Source organism: Mobula hypostoma, chromosome 18 (assembly GCF_963921235.1).
Source record: "Mobula hypostoma chromosome 18, sMobHyp1.1, whole genome shotgun sequence".
NCBI classification, from domain to species: domain Eukaryota; kingdom Metazoa; phylum Chordata; class Chondrichthyes; order Myliobatiformes; family Myliobatidae; genus Mobula; species Mobula hypostoma.
Genome location: NC_086114.1, coordinates 64,150,927 through 64,171,050, shown reverse-complemented (window position 1 = coordinate 64,171,050; position 20,124 = coordinate 64,150,927). Strand labels below are relative to the sequence as shown.

The window sequence follows — 20,124 nt, the reverse complement described above, 5'->3', positions numbered from 1 at the left end:
GTGGAGATTAACCAGAATGGGGAATAGAATTTCAGTCTCGGCAAGCAACCCCAACTGTTTATCTCTTTCTATAGATGCTGCCTGACCTGCTAAGTTCCTGCAGCATTTTGTATGTATTACTTTGGACCAAGAGCTCAGGAAAATATCTAATCAGAATAGACTCTTTTTGGATAGCATGGATATAAGGGCAGAATATTTCAGTGATTTGTTCCAGGAAAGGTTTTTTTGACTTGTGTCATTTTTGATAGTGACTGACTCAGTGATTGGTTGTGCAGGTATCTAAATGTGTGTAAGGTGAAATAGCATCAAATTTTGTAATTCAGCCCACCTTATCTGCATAGCTTTCATATAGTCATTGAGCTATACATCAAAGAAACGTGTCCTTCTGCCCAGCTCGTCTTATCAACGTTTGCCTGAATCACTGAAGCCTTTGCTTTCCTATCCAGACACCTGTACAAGCACATTTTAAAAGTTTAATTGTATCTGCCTGTCTCACCATCTCTAGCAGCTTGTTCCATTTACCCACTGCCCCGTATGTGGAAATATTTGATTCTCGGATCCCCTTTAATCTTCTCCTCACTTTGAACCTCGTCCCTCAAGTTTAGGATTCCCTCACCCAACGAAAAAATGCTGCCCTATCTAATCATAATCTCCTCTGTGAGGTCACTTTATAAGCACCTCTATAAACTTCCATAAGGTCACTTCTCGCTGTATACAAATGCAGCTGTCCAATCTGTCCTTGTACCTACATCCTCCATTTCAGGCATGCCCATTTCTGTGAATTATCTAATGCTGCCATATTGTTCCTAGTGAAGTGTGACTTATGTTTGACAGTTATCTGTTCAGCTAAGGTGAAACTCAAGGCCCATGATGCACATTGCTATTACTGAGGAGGTTGGGAAGGCTGGGTGGGCGGGCAGCAACTTTCCCTCTTTTTTTTCAGCAGTGTGCTCTGAGCAGGAAATTTTTACATGGCCTGAAACTGCGTGGCACTTTTTTTTGTCATATGTATACTAGGAATATTTAGAAAGAAAATTGAAAAATCACATTGATTTTATTTATTAATTGAAGGCTATAATAAAATACAGTACAACAAAGAAAATCTTTCATGTTTCATAAACATTGCCTCATCTCTCTATATTACGAATCCATTGTCTAAACACTGTCCAGATTAATTTCGCATCCAGACGTAAGATGCATCTTAATCTTAATCCTCATTAGGTCGGCCAAATGTTCCACTTTGAGTCTGTTTCCGGATTTACTTTTGATTGATTTTGTTTTGCCACCTTCTTTGTGAAGAACTCAAAGTTGGAAGGGGTTTAATAAAAACAAGGTAACTGGTTGAGAATCCAGCAATTCCAGAAATGAAACGTGGAACAAATGTGCTTCTGGAGACATTACTAAGTAGATTTGGAAAGGTATTTTAAGTTGAAGGAGCAAGTGAGGAAAGAAATAAAACCAAGCGTGGGAAGGGATCAGTCAGGTTTGAAGGAAACAAGGGCAATGTTGCAGGGGTGTGGCAATAGCAAAGGGTACCTTAATTGTTCACCAGACGATTGAATGCCTCTCTGTGCCTTACTGTTGTTTGTTTCTCAGCAGTATATAGTTGTGTAGTTCTCTGGTTAATGGTGCACCTTCCATTTTATATTTCTACTTTAGGAGCTGCTGTTCCACATTCCAGAGCAGCTGCTGAAGGTCATCACTATGGTGGTAGTCTGTTGCCAAGTGGCTGCCAAACAAGCTGTTTATTTCTAATATCTTGGAATAAATTGTTGATCAATGTCAAGATCTTGAAGTGGTTTATACACATTACTGATTAAACAATATTGAGTTGTCACATCCAGCTGGACTTGCTAACAGGCAATCAATTAAATTTTAGATCCTTCTAAATAATTTACATTCAGTCACCTCTAATTGAAGGTGGACAGTGTATTGCCAAGTCTTCCCGGTTTTTCTTTCTTCTGACAAGCAATGTTTATTTTCTTTATTGTTCTTTTTTCTCATTAAGTCCATGCTAGCTCTCTGAACACTCCCCCAATTATTTCCTTGTAACCTGTTCTTTTTCACATGTCCATCATCACCTCCTTCCCATTCCCTCCGTTCCCCTGTGACTGACCTTCACCAAGAGCAAGGTACAGCGGCCATTTAAAGCACAGCAGTTGCTTGGGATGTGGGCTCCCGGGGCAAGCAAGGTCAGCTGGTCACTAGGAGAATGTGCAAGCTGCGCACAGACTGTGTCAGAATGGAAGCCAAGTCATTAGAGGTGTTTACTGTCACTCGAGGGCCATCTTATCTGCCTAACTGACTTTGCTAACTTATATTGGATCACCAAATGAGTATGGTCACTCTGTCATCCAAGGGCAATCTTACCACATTCATGTGTTGATATGTTTATAGACAATATTATTTTCAGAGAAAGAAGATGAGAGCCTTGATGTAATGTTATCAAGCTGTTAAAGCATAGGAGAAGGCCATTAGGCTTATAGTTCTCATTTGTTTAGAGGTACAGCATGGTACAGACCCTCCAAACTGCACCACCCAGCAACCCACTGATCACGGGACAATTTACAATGACCATTTGTAAGCGGTACATTTTTAGCTGCTGGGAGGAAATCAGAACACCCAAAAGAAACCCACGTGCACACAGGAAAGAACATATCAACTTGATTACAGAGTACGCTGCATTGAGCTCCGACGACCAGAGCTGTAATAGAGTTAGACTAACCCCTGTGCTACCATCTTGCCCCAAACTCTGAATTGTGAGTTTAATGCTGAGTCCTGTTCAGTCCAGTTCATCCCCTTCAGCCCTCTGGTGTTTATCCAGTACTTCTGTAAAAGTTGTGATTGAAAATGCCTCCACCTTTTATCAATCAGTGAGTACTAAATCATCACAACTTGATGCATCAAAGAAAAGGACTTTCTTCTCATATTATTTGGTTCCTTTGCCAATCTCAAGCTCAAATCATCTATTTCGTATTCAGGCAACACACACAAAATGCTGGTGGAACGCAGCAGGCCAGACAGCATCCATAGGAAGAAGCACAGTCGATGTTTCAGGCCAAGACCCCGCCTCAGAACTACCTCTTCTTTCAGTTAGTCCTGACAAAGGGTCTCGGCCTGAAACGTCGACTGTGCTTCTTCCTATGGATGCTGTCTGGCCTGCTGCGTTCCACCAGCATTTTGTGTGTGTTGCCTGAATTTCCAGCATCTGCAGATTTCCTTGTGTTTGCATATTTCGTATTCAGATTCATTTATGTATCACATGCCCATCGAAACATACAGTGAAATGTGTTAACAACCAGTACAACCTAACGGAGTGATGGGAGCAGTCAGCAAGTGTTGCCACAGATAGCATGGCCACATTCTCAATTTTTCTTTCTACTCTTAACGTTATTTTCTTTTTATTTGTCTTGTCTGGACTTTTCCTAGACTCTGAATATTGCTTTCAGACTTCCCTTAAGGATCTACAGCTAAGGCTGTAGTACCTTCTCCCACATCTGTAGTTTTCCCTGTAGTTGAAGTCCCTCATTTGTGGGTCATCCTTGTGACTCTCTTCAGGACCCTGCCTAAAGCCTTCACACTTTCCTAAAACACAATGCTAATTATTGATGAGCATGGGGAAGTGGAATCTGAGACCCTTGTTGTATTCATGAAACCAGGAAGGAATGAGATGGTGGAAAATTTTTTTGAGGGAGAAAAAAAGGACATTTTTTTTGTAAGTAGCAAGTCAGATTGTATTTAAACTTTTATTGTAAATTTCAGCTGCCAGATCAGAAAAAGGATTTGCTCCATTCTTTTCCCAGGATGTTTTTTCAGTTACAACCCACTGTGGTACCTTCTTGATGAGGGTGAAGTGCTTGTTAAAAAATGGTCTGATGTTTCTTCCCATCAGCTATCAGATTTTTGATTTTTATATCTTTGCACAGTGCTGCTGTCACACAACAACTAATTCCACGCCATGTGTCGGTGATAATTCTGATTCTTACCAAAGTTTAGACATTCGATGGTGTGCACATCAGCTTGTGTCAAGTTCTGCATTCCCTATCAGAAAATGATGTGCATTTGGAAGTATGTCTTGATTCTGTAACCTTGAAGAAATGATTGTTGAAGCTCTCAGGGCAAGTACCACATGTCAAATGAGTGTACAGCTTATCTTTTCATCTATTCTAAATGACACAAATTAGAAGGAGTGAAATTCGCTGAGCTCTGAACCCACAGTGTAATGTCCCCCACATTCTCTTTTGTTTCTGCAAAATAGAATCAGATCTCGGTGCTACAAAATCGCATTGAGCAATTGGAGCAGCTTTTGGAGGAAAATCATCAAATCATCAGCCACATCAAGGACTCTGTGCTGGAGCTCACTGAGAATGCAGATGCACATCCAGGCCCAAACACCTTCCAAGCAAACAGCTCCTGGGTTTTACCAATAGACAATCAACAGACCTTCCTCTCAGTGTTACCACAAGACTGTCAGTCTGCTATTGGGAATAATGAACAAAAAACAGACCTGCAGGTAGGCAAACTTGATCAAATGCTATTTATTTCTGCTGGCTTGCATCAGTTTCTAATCCTTGTGAATCAACGACACTTGTCTTTTTTCCAAAGCTTTGTTGATGAGATTGTAAGACTGATTGAAAAACTCTGATTGGAAGTTAGAAAAAATTGGATTAAACAGCCCTCAGTGTGACTGCAGTTTTAATCCAGTTTGATAACTCTTTTATTCTGCTCCCCCTATCAATTTACTCAAGGATTTAGTGATGTAATTTGGCTAAATGTTTGAGTGCAGTACAGTATGTGCTGACTTACCTTGCAAATGAAACATAAAAAAACAGCCTGTCTGCCTCTCAAACCATACGTCAAGCCCTCATGGCAAGTTTTAAAGAATAAAATGGTATTTTTGTGAACTATTGCAGTTGTATTGTCTATTACCAGTTTAACCCTCCGGTTCAGCCAACCGCGTTAATCTAGGGGAAGACAGCCTCCAGCCCAGCCAAACTTGAGAGATCTCGTTTGGGTGGATGCTGCATGACGTGTTCCCCTGTTACAAATCAGTACTACAAAATAACAAACAGTGTACAATAAGCAATTAAACGATTGAGCCTTATAATTCTTAATTTGACTATAGGGTTAGTAAAGAAACAAAAAAGAAAAAGGGCTCATTCTCATGAAACAATCTAATGTGCACATTGGAGCTCACTGTTTTCCTGTCTGTTCGTCCTCCATCAATTCCCCCCCCGGGTGTCGACTCCTGACCCCGTTCCTAGTCCATTCCGTCCTGCAGACTACAATTTCCCGTTCTGGCATCTTCTCTCTCTCCTGCCGAACAAAAGACCGCAAAACCTTTGCTTGGGCACACAAGAAAGAAAAACATCTCCCCTCATTGACCAGCACACATTCCAAAGCCCCCAGTTATCTCCAGTCATAACCCAAATACTGCGCTGCAGAGAAACCAGCAGGGAAACCTTTCCCAGGTCGTTACACCAGCAATGTATTGAAGGATTCCAACCAACCTGCTCATGGATTGGTTGTCCCATTCCCATCAAGGAAGAGGCTATGTAGCATCCATGTCAGGGCCACCAGACTCAAACCCCAAGCAGTGAGGCAGGTCAAACCCTTCACCCACTAACCGACCCCTCCACACCCCCAACCACCACTGCTTTATAATTTCCTGTCAGTCACCTTGTGTACAGACACTCCTGTACCTAGCATCACTCGATATACACATAGTCAATCTATATACAGTAATTTATCTTGTGTATTTATATTTATTGTGTTTGTGTTCTTTACAAAAATAAAAAACACAGTAAATATAAATGTGTAAGATTGATTATATTCTGTATATAGATTGACTATTAGTGATTTTTTTTTTCTGTGTTACATCGGATCCAGAGTGACAGTTATTTCTTTCCTTTCAACACATGTAGGTATACTGGAAATAATATTAAACAATCTTGAATCTTAAGTGGCACAAATCTAAAACCTGTGCATTAGTCACCGGGCACTTTGAAAGCTGCTGCATAAATGTTAATTTCTATGTGTAAGTGCTGCCCGTTTTGGGGAATTCCTCCAGCATTTTGTGTGTGTTGCTCTGGATTTCCATCTTGTGTTTATTAGTTTCAGGCTAATGTTCCTCAGCCGTTGATTTGTGTACGGTTGAACTGCAAATATGTTAATGCAGACAAAAGCTCTGTGATCAATAAAGCAATTCTGTACTCTGTGACCTTGATCATTCAGAAGGACAGCAGCCATAATGGGAATCAAGTTCAGTTTGTTGTCATTCAACCATACACATGTATACCACCACATGGGACAATGGTTTTCCAGACTGAGGTACACAACACAGTACATGGAACTCTCACACATAACACACAAAGTAGTATTACCACAAATAACTTAACAAATAACGAGGTGCAAGTTAAAAAGTAAACAATATAACACTACTGGTGCTTCAAACATGTTGAGTCAGGGGTAGTAGCAGGTGGTTCAGTGGTCTTACGGCCTGGGGAAGAAGCTGTTTCCTATTCTAACAGTTCTTGCCCTAATGCTACGGTACCTCCTGCCTGAAGGTAGGGGGACAAAGAGATTGTTTAATATTTGCATTTATATATTGAAATAGAGCGTGGAATAGGCTCTTCAAGTTGCACTGTCCAGTCATCCCAAAAAGGCTTATATAAATAAAACTTATTGCTTACGATTGTTTTATTAACTGTTACAAGAGCAGAAAGCGAACAAGGAGAAGCTGAGAGAACAAAGAAAACACCAAGGAAAACCAGAGATAACAAATTCCAGTGATAATCATTAACCTTTAAAATAGCCAGTTCAAATAATGTGACACCTACTACAGGAAACTAAGAAGTTTCTAGAAAAATACAAACAACTCTACCATATTTCCTGGGAAATTCACTGAACAATTACATGTAGGTGATTATATGAAAATACAAGCCAGCATAAGAAAGTTAAAATAATTCTACACTCTAATCTAACACTAGCATAAAAAAAAATGTAAAGTTCAGGGGTGGTAAGAGTCTGCAGATGCTGGAAGTCCAGAATAACAGATACAAAATGCTGGAGGAACTCAGCAGGTCAGGCAGCATCTATGGTGAAGAATGAACAGTCGGCGCTTGGGGCTGAGGCCCTTTATCCTGACTGGGTAGTCACAAATAAGAGCTGGGCTTTTCAGGATGAAATAAGGAGAAATCTGTTACTCAAAGGGTAGGAAATGTAGGGAGGCTGTGGTGGCTTAATCACTGCTTGCATTCTATGCAGAGATCAATACGTTTCTGGATGTTAAAAGAACCGAAGGGAATACAAACAGGCACAAAAACTGTCTGAGGTAGAAGATCAGCTATGATGCTATTGGGCTTGAGGGGCTGAATGTCCTACTCCTGCTCCTGGTTTTGTATATCATTTAATATTCTGAACCTTGAGTATCTTCTCTTTGCCAAGGGAACAGGTTTTGTGAGATTAAATTTCAGTTCATTAAATCATGTACATTGGAACTCATCTAGATTTATTGAAGTGTTGTCTTGTTATATTTAAAGAATAAATTGAAACATGATATCTGATATAATTGCAATCAATGCAAATTCACCAGATGTAAATTTGTCCCACGTGGCATGTGGCCAAGTTGTTAAGGCGTTCATCTAGTGATCGGAAAGTCACTAGTTTCAGTCTTGGCTGAGGCAGCGTGTGTGTCCTTGAGCAAGGCACTTAATCACACATTGCTCTGTGATGACACTGGTGCCAAGCTGTATGGGTCCTAATACCCTTCCCTTGGACAACGTCGGTGGCGTGGAAAGAGGAGACTTGCAGCATGGGCAACTGCTGGTCTTCCATACAACCTTGCCCAGGCCTGCACCCTGGAAACCTTTCAAGGCACAAATCCATGGTCTCATGAGACTAACGGATGCCTATAAAAAAAAAATTTGTCCCACTAGTGTAGCATTTAGTGCAGCTCAGAGTTCGGAGTTTGTTCCCAGCACCCTCTGTAAGGAGTTTGTATGTCCTCCCCGTGGAATACGTGGGTTCACTCAAGTTTCATCCCACCGTCCAAAGATGTATCAGTTGTTGTCCTGTGATGAGGTTAGATTTAAATCAATGGGTTACTGGACAGCGCGGGCTGGGAGGACCTATTCTGTACTGTGCCCCTAAATAAAAATTTATAATAACTAAATAAGATGTACTGGGGCTTCTAAATTTCCACGGATTTGGAGAAAATAGCTCTACTCCTAGCTGTCTGACTCAATGGATTGTAAAGAATGAGACCTAAAATTTATTGCTAGCAATTTTATTATGTTACATGAACAAAGAAAGAAAGACAAATGGGAAAAAGTAGTCATGTCACCTCGTATTTAGACTAGAGATAACCAAAAATTCCAGTGATAACAATTAACCTACTGTATAAAATGGCCAGATTCAAGTGTTATGACACTGGCTACTGAAAACTAAGAAGTTTCCGGAAACATACAGAAGCAACTGCACTATCATTATTGGAAAATTCCCCGAATAATGACATGTACATAGATGATTATATAAAATTACAAGCAAGCATAGGAAAGTTAAACTACAAGAAAAATAACAATTCCATACCCCAATCTAACAGTGTTGATATTTCGTATTAAAGCTTTTAATCAGGTTCCAATCTTACAGCACCCTTGGGCCACGGATACTGATGCCTGTCATCACCTGGGTTGTGTCTGAGAGTTTGGGACACTCAACCCCTTGTTCTCCACCATGTTTTTGTGACTTCCTGGGTCACTGACCAGTTGCTCCCTGTTGATTTAGTAACTTCAAGTTGTGTTGTGGTCTTGGTACATGCCTGTTTTCTTTGCTCTGATAGATGCTGGATATTTATTCGTTCCTGAAGTTTGACAATGTGGATGGTGGTGCTTGGAAGCAGGGCTTCGAGATCACCTATGATCAGCAGGAGTGGGACAGTGAACCATTACAGGTGTTTGTGGTGCCCCATTCCCACAATGATCCAGGTGAGAGGAATGCATTGATTTTCCTGAGTCACCTTAAATAACAAGGTTTTTTAAGCATGTTACTATAGTTTATAAAATTACTAATGGCTTTATGAAAACGGTGTGATTTTGGCCAGCGTCAAGGTTATCATAGCCTGGGGTAGTGGGTATAAGCTCTAAGCTCATACTACCTATTAGATGTGCCTCAGATAGCCTCTGACAATTAAGTTCAGCTTCTGGTTTTCACGTCTGGTTGAGCTACTAAACCTGGCGGAACTGTTTCTACTAACAAGAGAAAGGGCAAAGGCGGGTTATTGGCGCTTTAATGCCAGTCACTCCGGGCAGATGGGGCTTGTCAGCCATGGTTGGCAGCTCATCTAGGAGAAGGAAAACTCTAATCTCAAACCCTTGCTGCCTTGTAGCCATACCCACTCACGGGGAAGGCTTTGGGAATAAGCCCTGAAGAAAAAATCCAGAGATGAGTCCCGAGGCAGTCCTACGTTGACTGCCAACACTGACTGGTGCTGGTGACACTGGTCTCTGTTCCTTTGGATTTCATCAACTGCGTGGCGAGGGGGAGCCTGCTACAGGGCAACAGCTTACCCTCCATATTGTACTACCCTGGCTTGACAGCTTGGATGCATCATCTATAGTTGACTCCAACCAATGGAAGGCCTCTCAATTGGTTCCATCCTTGACGTGATTCCTAAATATTTAGACCGTGGCTACAACTACAGTGGACTTGTAAATTTCCTCTGTACATCTGTGGAAATTCGTTCTTTTTAGATCTGCTCGACTTTTAGCTTTGTTGAACTGCTAAGAATGCCCACAAGGAGATTGGGGTTTTTCTTCAACTGCATCTTGAAGTTCAAAGTTCACAGTAAATTTTATTAACAAAATGCATATATGTCACCATATACAGCCCTGAATTTCATTTTCTGACATCAATAATTGGGATTCTAGCTCCAGTCAAGAGCTTATACACAATCTTGGTTGGTGTAGTTGAATTCCAATAATCCAACATCCTTAATATTTGGATGTGTGACTTGCAGGTTTCTTGGACTATTGTAGGATAATAATGCTCCCATGATGTCGCTCCCATTAATACCACAAAACTCCTTTTTTAACAGCTTGTACAGCAATATAATAAATTCTCCAAATAAATTTCCTTGACTGTACCTCTTCCTATAGATGCTGCTTGGCCTGCTGCGTTCACCAGCACTTTTTGTGTGTATTTCTCCAAATAACTTGCTGACTTTAAACTGAAATGGAAATCACTGAGTTTCAGCTTGTGTATTTCACCTTGTCAAAGCCAGCTGAAATGTAGAACCACTTCAGGTCCCAGCTTTGAGTGCAAACCTACCTACATTTCTGACTTTGGCTCTTGGCCATACATCCAGCCTGGATTCTGGATATTGGCCTCAGCCACATAACCTCCTTGTACTTCAATCCCGCAGATTACACTCCATATGTCAACGCAGCAGGATTTCCAAATATGAGAGAAGCGATTATCTCATTTTTATTGTACATTGGTGTAATATTGAGGGAATGACTAAACTGTCTTATTTCAGAAAAGATGTGTAGTGGAGACACTTCCACCTTATTGGTTCTGCTGGGCATTAATAATTGCGGGGTTGTGATGAGAAGGCTGTGACATCAATGTAAATCAGCCCAGTCGATTTCTTTTGTTTATCAAATTGCTGTTTGTGTGATATTCCCATACCTACAGGGCTGCATTATAGAGTAATAGGGTACTCAGCACAGAAATGGGCACTTCTGCCCATTTAGCCCATGCAAACTGTTATTCTGCAAGTCCCATCTACCCTCACCTGGACCATAGTCCTTTGTTCTCCACCCATCCAAACTTCTTGTAAGTGTTGCAATTGAACCCACATTTCTGATGTGAAGTACTTCTAGTTGATTCTGAGAGGTGTGTTTAAAATATACAACACATTGGAACCCCCTCAGTTGTAATCTGATTCTGTTCTACAGGGTGGATTAAGACTTTTGACAAGTATTACTTTGACCAGACACAGCACATCCTGAACAACATGCTGCCGAAGCTCCAGGACGACCCAAAACGCCGCTTTATTTGGGCAGAGATCTCCTTTTTCTCCAAGTGGTGGGACAACATTGACACTCAGAAGAGGGCAGCGGTCCGCCGGTATGTAGGAACATAAATTTTCTCTTGTGAAAATGTTGTCTAGTGTTGGATAAGGTGTAGGGTTCTTAATCCCGGTCCCAATTGTCCCTTCGTGCTGCAGTTGGTCATCAAATCAAAGCACACTGTTGATCTACACAGACTGTGTGGGTCAGCCTTTCTGACATCTCACTCTGCACATAGTCATTGTGACCAAGGTAGCTAAAGACTAGTCAGTATATCCTCACCTCAAACAACTGCCAATTGCTTCTCTGCCGGGAATCATTTACTGCCAGAATTTATTCAGCAGAATCAATTATCAGTTGTTGATGCTGTTTTCTGTGGTAAATTAATTTTATTATAAAGACGCATCAGTCACTTATAAACACAAGAGGTTCTGCAGATGTCGAAAATCCAGAGCAATACACAGAAAATGCTGGAGAAACTCAGCAGGTCAGGCAGCATCTATGGAAATGAATAGACAGTCGATGTTTTGGGCCGAGTCCCTTCTTCAGGACCAGAAAGGAAGGGGGAAAATGCCAGAATGAAAAGGTGGGGAGAGGGGAAGGAGGACAAGCTGGAAGGTGATGGGTCAAGCCAGGTGGGTGGGGGAGGGGGAAATGAAGTAAGAAGCTGCGAGATAATGGGTGGAAAAGGTAAAGGGCTGGAGAAGAAGGAATCTGATAGAGTGGACCATGGGAGGAGGGATACCGGGGGAGTTTATAAGCAAGTAAGGAGAAGAGCTAAGAAGCCAGAGTGGGGAATCGAGGAAAGGGGAAGGAGAAAAAAAATACTGGAAGGCAAAATCAATGTTCATGCCATCAGGTTGGAGGCAACCCAGGTGCAATATGAGGTGTTGCTCCTCCAATCTGAGAGTGGCCTCATCATGGCAGAAGAGGAGGCCATGGACCGACATGTCGGAATGGAAATGGGTATAGAAATTAAAATGGTTGGTCACGGGGAGATTTTGCTATTTGCAGATGGAATGGAGGTGCTTGACAAAGTAGTTCCCAATTTACGCCGGGTCTCACCAATGTAGAGGAGGCTGCATCGGGAGCACCGGATATAGTAGACGACCCCCAACAAATTCACAGGTGAATTGTTACCTCACCTGGAACGACTGTTTGGGGCCCTGAATGGAGCTGAGGGAAGAGGTGAGTGAGATGGTGTAGCATTTCTGTCGCTTGCAGGGATACGTGCTAGGAGGGAGATTAGTGGGGAGGGGTGAATGGACAAGGGAATCGCGGAGGGAAGGATCACTGCGGAAAGCGGAGGGTGGAGGTAAAGGTATGTTTGGTGTTGGAATCTCATTGAAGATGGCAGAAGTTGCCCAGAATGATGTGGTGGAGGGTCTCTTGTGCATCTTTTGTTTTATTAATTTTGGGTAAATTTGTGATTAATTACCATTTTCCTTGATGTTTGTTTTGGTTATCAGGCTGGCAGCTAATGGTCAGTTGGAGTTTGTGACTGGAGGCTGGGTAATGACAGATGAAGCTAACTCCCATTATTTTGCAATGATTGATCAGCTAATCGAAGGACATCAGTGGCTGGTGAAAAATATTGGTAATTATCTACGTTGACAAACCATGTTGATGTACCTTAAGGATCTGAGGATTATGCGATGCCGAGTATTTTTTTTCTTGTTGAAGTACCGAATGTTGACCCTGTTGTTAATTACAGAACTGTTTATGAAAAAGTATTTTCCATTCACAATAGTGAAGCACACTCTCCTCAGGTGCCATCACAGGTGAGATACAGAGTATAGTTCTTTCTAAACTGTTACATCAAGGACATGTTAATCACAAACTATATCTCCGTCTACATGTCTCATTAAGCATTCTAGGGCACAGGCTGCGAGGGTTGGAAGCGGTGTAATATTCCCTGCTAGTCAAAACAACATTTGATCACCTTGATAATTACCCCTCATATCTTTGGAAGATGAGACAATAATCTTTTTGTCTGAATGAAAAGTTTTCTCTGTTTAGTTTCCCAAGCTCTATGTGAAATATTCATTTCCACTCTCATCTCCTCATGGATACAATATACCATCTACAAAATACACTGTAATTACTCACAAGCCTGATTTGGCAACATCTCCCAGGTCTGTAATCTCTCCCACCAAAAGGGACAAGGATAGAAAGCTTATGTTAAATTCTACTCTCTCCAGGTTCCTCTCTTAAGTCACAGATAGTCTGACTTTGCAAAGCATTACAGTCCTTTATTGAGGTTGTGAATTCCTAGTACTCCCTATCCAGCAGTATTATGGGAGCATCATAGACTGTATCCTTTGAAACCATATCCAATCAAGAACTATCAATCTTTGCCTTAAATGCACCCAACGACCTGGCCTCCACAGCTGCATGTGGCAACAAATTCTACAAATTCACCACCCTTTGGTTAAAGAAATTTCTCCGCATATCTGTTCTGATAGAGGGCCCCTCTATCCTGAGGCTGTGCCCTCTTGTCCTAGACTCTCCCACCATGGGAAACATCCTTTCCACATCTACTCTGTCTAGGCCTTTCAACATTCAAAAGGTTTCAATGAGATTGCCCCTCATCCTTCTGAATTCCAGCGAGTACAGACCCAGAGCAATCAAACATTCCTTGTATGATAACCTTTTCATTCCTGGAATAATCCTTGTGAACCTCCTCTGCAATACCTAAGGGCCTTTTAAAGCCTCAGCATTCTTTGCTGCTGTATTCTAGACCTCTTGAAATGAATGCTAACATGGCATTTGCCTTCAGGTCAGGCTAACTTTTCCATAATTTCCTTTCTACTGCCTTCCTCCTTTCTTAGAGTGGGGTAACATTTGTAATTCTTCAGCCCTCTGTCACCATGCCAAAGTCCAATGATTTTTGAAAGATCATTTCTAATGACACCACAAACTCTAACGCTACCTCTTTCAGAACCCTAGGGTGCAGTTCCTCTGGTCGGGGTGACTTATGTACCTTTAGGTTTTTCAGTTTTCTGAGCACCTTCTCTCTTGTAACAGTAACTACACTCATTTCTCCTCCTTCACACACTACAACATCAGGCATACTGCTAGTGTCTTCCACAGTGAAGACTGATGCAAAATACTCATTTAGTTCATCAGCCATCTCCTTGTTCCCAGTTATTATTTCTCCTGCCTCATTTTCTAGTGGTCCTATATCCACTCTCATTTCTCTTTTATTTTTAACATACCTGAAGAAACTCTACTATCCACTTTGATATTATTTCCTAGCTTGCTTTCATATTTCATCTTTTCCCTTCTAATGATTTTTTTTAGTTGCTCTGTAGGTTTTTAAAAACTTCCCAATCCTTTATCTTCCCACTAATTTTTGCTTCATTGTATGCCCTTTCTTTTGCTTTTACAATAGCTTCGACTTCCCTTGTCAGCCATGGTTTTACTATTTTACCATTTGAGTATTTCTTCATTTTTGGAATACACATGTCCTGCACCTTCCTCATTTTTCCCAGAAACAGACACCATTGCTGCTCTGCTGACATCCCTGCCAGCAGCTCCTTCCAATTTACCCTGACCAACTCCTCTGTTATGCCACTGTAATTTCCCTTACTCCACTGAAATACTGCTACATCAGATTTTACTTTCTCCCTCTCAAATTTCAAGTGGAACACAATCAATTGTAATCACTAGTTCCTAAGGGTTATTTTACCTTAAGCTCCCAAATTGCCTCCAGTTGATTACATAATATCCAATCCAGTATAGCTGATCCCTAGTAGGCTCAACGACAAACTGCTCTAAAAAGTTAATCTCTGAGGCATTCCACCAACTCACTGTCTTGAGATCCATTATCAATCTGTTTTTTCCAATCAACCTATATGTTAAAATCTCCCATGACTGCCATAACATTGTCCTTTTGACTCCCCTTTTCTATTTCCTGTTGTAACCTGTGGTCCACCTCCCAGCCACTGTTGGGAGGCCTGTATATAACTGCCATCAGCGTGTTTTATCCTTGCAGTTTCTTAACTCAACCCACAAGGATTCAACATCTTCCAATCCTATGACACATCTTTCTACTGATTTGATGCCATTCTTTACCAGCAGAGCCACACCACCTCCTCTGCCTACCTTTATCCCACTGATATAACGTGTAACTTTGGACACTCCCAACTACAACCATCCTTCAGTCATGATTCAGTGATGGCCACATCATCATACCTGGCAATCTGTAGTATTGCAACAGGATCATCCACCTTATTTCTTATACTATGTGCATTTAGATACAACACCTTGAGTACCATAATTGCTGTCCTTTCTGACTCTGCATCCCTAATGATTTGATACTCAGTCTGTTGGTTGCAACTAAGTCCCATCACCTGCCTGCCCTTCCTGACAATTTGACTGCATGCTATCTTTACTTTTTTACCATCCATCTTTTCCTAAGTCCCTTCACTCTGGTTCCCCCCTCCCCCCACTAAGTTAGTTTAATCCCTCCCTAATAGTTCTAACAAACCTGCCTGCGAGAATATTGGTCTCCTTCAGGTTCAGGTGCAACCCGTCACTTTAGAACAGGTCATACTTCCCCCAGAAGAGATCCCAATTATCCAAGAACCTGAAGCCCTGACCCCTGCACCAACTTCTCAGCCAAGCATTTATCTGCCAAATCATCCTGTTTCTACCCTCACTGGTGCATGGCACAGGCAGCATTCCAGAAATTACTACCTGGGAGGTCTTGCTCCTCAGCTTTCTACCCAGCTCTCTAAATTCTCTTTTCAGGACCTCATTGCTTTTCCTTTCTACGTCATTGGTACCAATATGTACCAAGATATCTAGCTGCTTCCCCTCCCTCTCCAAAATGTTGTGGACGCGATCTGGGACATACCTGACCCTGGCACCTGGGAGGCAACATACCATGCGGGTGTCCCTTTCACGTCCACAGAATCTCCTGTCTGTTCCCCTCACTATTGAGTACCCTATCACTACCGCTCCCTTCTTTCTCTTTCCCTCTGCACCACGGACCCGTGCTTGGTGCCTGTAACCCGGTCACCGTGGCATTCTCCCACAAAAGAATCCAAAGCAGTGTACTTGCTTTTGAGGGGAATGGCCACAGGGGTGCTCTGCTCTAACTGCCTATTTCCATTTCTCCTGACGGTCACCCAGCTACTCGCCTCCTACAACTTTGGGGTGACTACTTCCCTGTAACTTTGATCAATCATGTTTATTATCACTGATATAAGTCATCAAATTTGTTTTGCAACAGCAGTACAGTGCAAGGCAAAATTACTGTAAGTTACAATAAAATAATAAGTAGTGCAAAAGAGGAATAGCGAGGTAGTGCTTGTGGGTTCATGGACCGTTCAGAAACCTGATGGTGCTGGGGAAGAACCACCATTACCACTGTCTCAAGGCATAGACGTAGGAGCAGAATTAGGCCATTCGGCCCATTAAGTCTGTTTAGTAAGTGTGAGTTTCATCAGCGTTGGAATAATTTCGTCACCAATCACTATCGAGAGACTTTGCTCTGTTAGGGAACAGAAATAAGACACGGACCTCGGTATACGGTTAACCCTTTTCATTACGTGATTACAGGGAGCCATTTGTTTTATGACTCCGACAGTGTTTGGTTACATCTTAGATTTGTACAGTAAATTTTGGGCAATAGCCAACAGCTAAACTTACTTGGTCAGTGATTTCCAAAGCACTTGTTCGGTATCAGCAAGTTCACAACATTTCCGCACGATGCACAAAATTACGTGTCTGCAGCTTGTTGCTACTTGCTGGACAATCTGGGGCAAAAGTTAACAGTACCTCACTGCTGGCATGATCTATGTCTGGCTATTGTTGGCTCACACAAGCAAGGCAGCGTCTGCCTCTTTTTCCGTCACCCTCGTGACCCAGGTCTTGAACGATATCTAGCTAGTCAAGCTTGAGAACAACATTTAATTCAAAATTAATCTTAACTTTATAATTTTCTTTCACAATCAGTGATGCCCTCCTTATCCTATGAATGTAAGTAAAGGGTTGCCAGTTCAGGGTAATTTTTTTTTGAAGTGTTCCCTGGTTCCTATCTTTCCCTGTGGGAACTTTGCAGATTAGGCTGGAGTATTTACAACATGGCTGAGATTAAAAGTTATCTGACCCATTGGATAACGAAGATTTCCTTTAAGTGCAGGTCTTGGCACAGTGGTCAACTGTTAGACAAACAAGATGTTCTCCTGTTTGTAACTGTTGGACATGTCTTTCAGATGGCATCTTAAGCTGAGACCACAGCTCTGTTCTGATCTAAGCACAAAGGGTTCTTTTGAGCAGGTTGAAAGAAGAACCAGGGATTTACCTCTAATGTTCTGGACAATATTTATTCCTCAATCAACATTGTGCAAACTGAGTAGCTGATTTTACCAGATTGCTATTTCTGGGAGAATGGCCTTTCCATATCCAGTAGCCATGGTTGTAAAGATTGACTGTGGCAGTAAGTGGGATGTACTGAATGTTAATCAATGTTTTTTCATGTTTAGATTAGGAGCTTATGAAAGCACACAGTCAAGTTGTTCAACTTCACTCATTTGTATAGTTAATGTAAACAAGTGTAGGTAAAGTTATTAGTACCACTTACACCAGAGGAGTGATCTCATTCACGGTGGTGGGAGTTGGCACAAATGAGGAGAACGATTTTTAAAATATATTTTGAAATCCAGTCTACCATTCCCATAGATTGAAACTGGACTTTGCTCATTTCATATGGGATTTTGAAAGCTTTGTTAGTGGTATTTTAGGAATGAGGGCTAATCTCAAATATTGAAAGGCTGAGATAGAGTGAATGTGGAGAGGATATTTCCTATAATAAGTGAATCTTGACCAGAGGGTACAGCTTTAGAATTTAGGGATGTCCATTTAGAACAGAGTTGAAGAGAAATTTCTTTAGCCAGAGGCTGGTGAATCTGTGGAATTCATTGCCACAAAGAGTTGTGGAGGCCTAGTCATTGAGTATATTTTAGGTGGAGGTTGATAGATTCTTGATTAGTCAAGGCATCAAAAGTTAAGGGAAGAAGGCAAGAGAATGTGGTTCAGAAGGATAATAAATCAGCCATGATGGAATGGAGGAGTAGACTCAATCGGCTGAATGGCCTAATTCTGCTCCTGTGTCTTATGGTATTGTAGCATCTCATGGACATGAAATTAACTATTATTAGTTTCTGTATAGTCTAGGGTTTTTTGAACATGATATCTACCCTGTGGTTGGTTTGATGTATATACTCTTGAGTAGACACCTACATTTTGTATTCATAGGAGTGATCCCAAAATCAGGATGGGCAATCGACCCTTTCGGACACAGCTCAACAATGCCCTACCTGCTCAAACGGTCCAACCTGACCAGCATGCTCATCCAAAGAGTACACTACTCCATCAAAAAACACCTTGCAGCTACCAAAAACCTGGAGTTCATGTGGAGACAGACCTGGGGTAAGTGAGAGCAACTCTGCAAAGAGATCTCATAAACTGGAAATAAATTCACACACTAGAATAAAGCAAAGTGTTGAAGAAAATTTGGCAGCAGCTGTGGAAAGCGAAACAGTTGATGTTTCAGGGCTCAATTCCTTTGTCAGAATTGGGAAAGAGAGAACCAGTTTAGTGTTAGTAGCAGAGAAGGATGAGTAGAAGAGAAGGAAGTAACTCCAACAGTGTGAGACCATATGACTTAACATAGCAGTTAGAAGCACATTATGCTGCTTTGTGTGATATTTTGTTAATGGTAAGGCTGTGGGATAGGCCCAACCATTATAGTGAAAAAAAAACAGAAACTAAGCCAAAGTAACGACAGCGGAAATAGCAATTCTGCCAGAATTGAATACATCTAGCAAAAAAAAAAGTTAATTACCTGAAGTTGAAGAATTTGGTATTAAGTCTGAAAGGCTGCAAGAGAACATTAGATACTGTTCTTCAAGCTTACATTTGACTTTGTTTTAACAGTGAAGAAGTTCAAAGACAGGTCAGAGCAGAAGTAGGGTGAAGAACTAAAATGGCAGGCAGCCAGGAGCTGTGCGTCACTCCTACAGACCAAATGCATGGTTATCTGCAAAAGGGTCACCCAATCTGTATTTGTCAGTTTGAACAGTAGATCAGGTTAGAAGTGCAACTTCATTTGGAAAGAGGTGAAAGGCAGGTCCTATGTGCCTATAGTGGAAAGTGCCTATGGTGGAAAGCATAGTTGGCGGGGATAGTTGGGCCTCCCTCTGATGTGGGATGGAGGTTTACAGAGATGATATGTTTGTGGTAACTTTGAACCAGTTGGGACCAGATAAATGGAATCTGTTGAGGTGGCATCATGGACGTGAGTGGGAAGGGACTGGACCAAGGGGGAGGGACACAAGTGTTAGAAATGTGCAGTAATTCCTTTTCTCAGAAGGGAGACACTTCCAGATGCTGATTGATGAATTCCAATGTCTTTTTTTTTATCAAGTTTATTTTATTGAGGGAGTGGGAAAAATTACATAAATTCTTGCATTTGTCAAAAATCAACCTTATAATTAAAATAAACATTTTGCTTCTCCCCTGCCATATTTTTATCTCTAGACACTGATTCAAGCACAGATATGTTCTGTCACCTGATGCCTTTCTACAGTTATGATGTTCCACACACCTGTGGGCCTGACCCTAAAATCTGCTGCCAGTTTGACTTCAGGCGCCTCCCTGGAGGACGCATCAGCTGTCCTTGGAAAGTCCCGCCTAAAGTGATAAATGATGCCAATGTGGCGGAGAGGTAGGAGCTGATCTCATGGACTGCCATGGGTTCCGTCATTGTCTACTGGCTTCTCTCTTGCTGCTCATCAGATAAAGTTGTTGTTTGAGTAAAGATTAGCTTATTAATTAAGATCAGCTTTATTTGTCACATATACATCAGAATGTTCTGAAATGCATCATTCTGCGGCAACAAACAGCAGTCCGAGGACTGTGCTGAGGCAGCCCGCAAGTGTCACCACTCTTCTGGGATCAACATAGCATGTCCTCAGCTTACTAACCCTAACCATAATCTTTGGAATATAGGAGGAAACAGGAAAACCCAGAGGAAACCCATGTT

General features: G+C 41.6%; 1 protein-coding gene across 1 annotated transcript in view; it reads left to right on the top strand.

Annotated features, from left to right (window-relative positions):
* man2a2 (mannosidase, alpha, class 2A, member 2) overlaps positions 1-20,124 on the top strand; it is a 70,977-nt gene that overhangs the window by 9,782 nt on the left and 41,071 nt on the right. The window contains exons 2-7 of the mRNA XM_063071032.1: positions 4,259-4,513; positions 8,840-8,984; positions 10,956-11,127; positions 12,539-12,666; positions 18,336-18,509; positions 19,620-19,806. Of these exons, the coding sequence (XP_062927102.1) occupies positions 4,259-4,513; positions 8,840-8,984; positions 10,956-11,127; positions 12,539-12,666; positions 18,336-18,509; positions 19,620-19,806 (1,061 nt within the window). The remainder of the gene's footprint in view (positions 1-4,258; positions 4,514-8,839; positions 8,985-10,955; positions 11,128-12,538; positions 12,667-18,335; positions 18,510-19,619; positions 19,807-20,124) is intronic.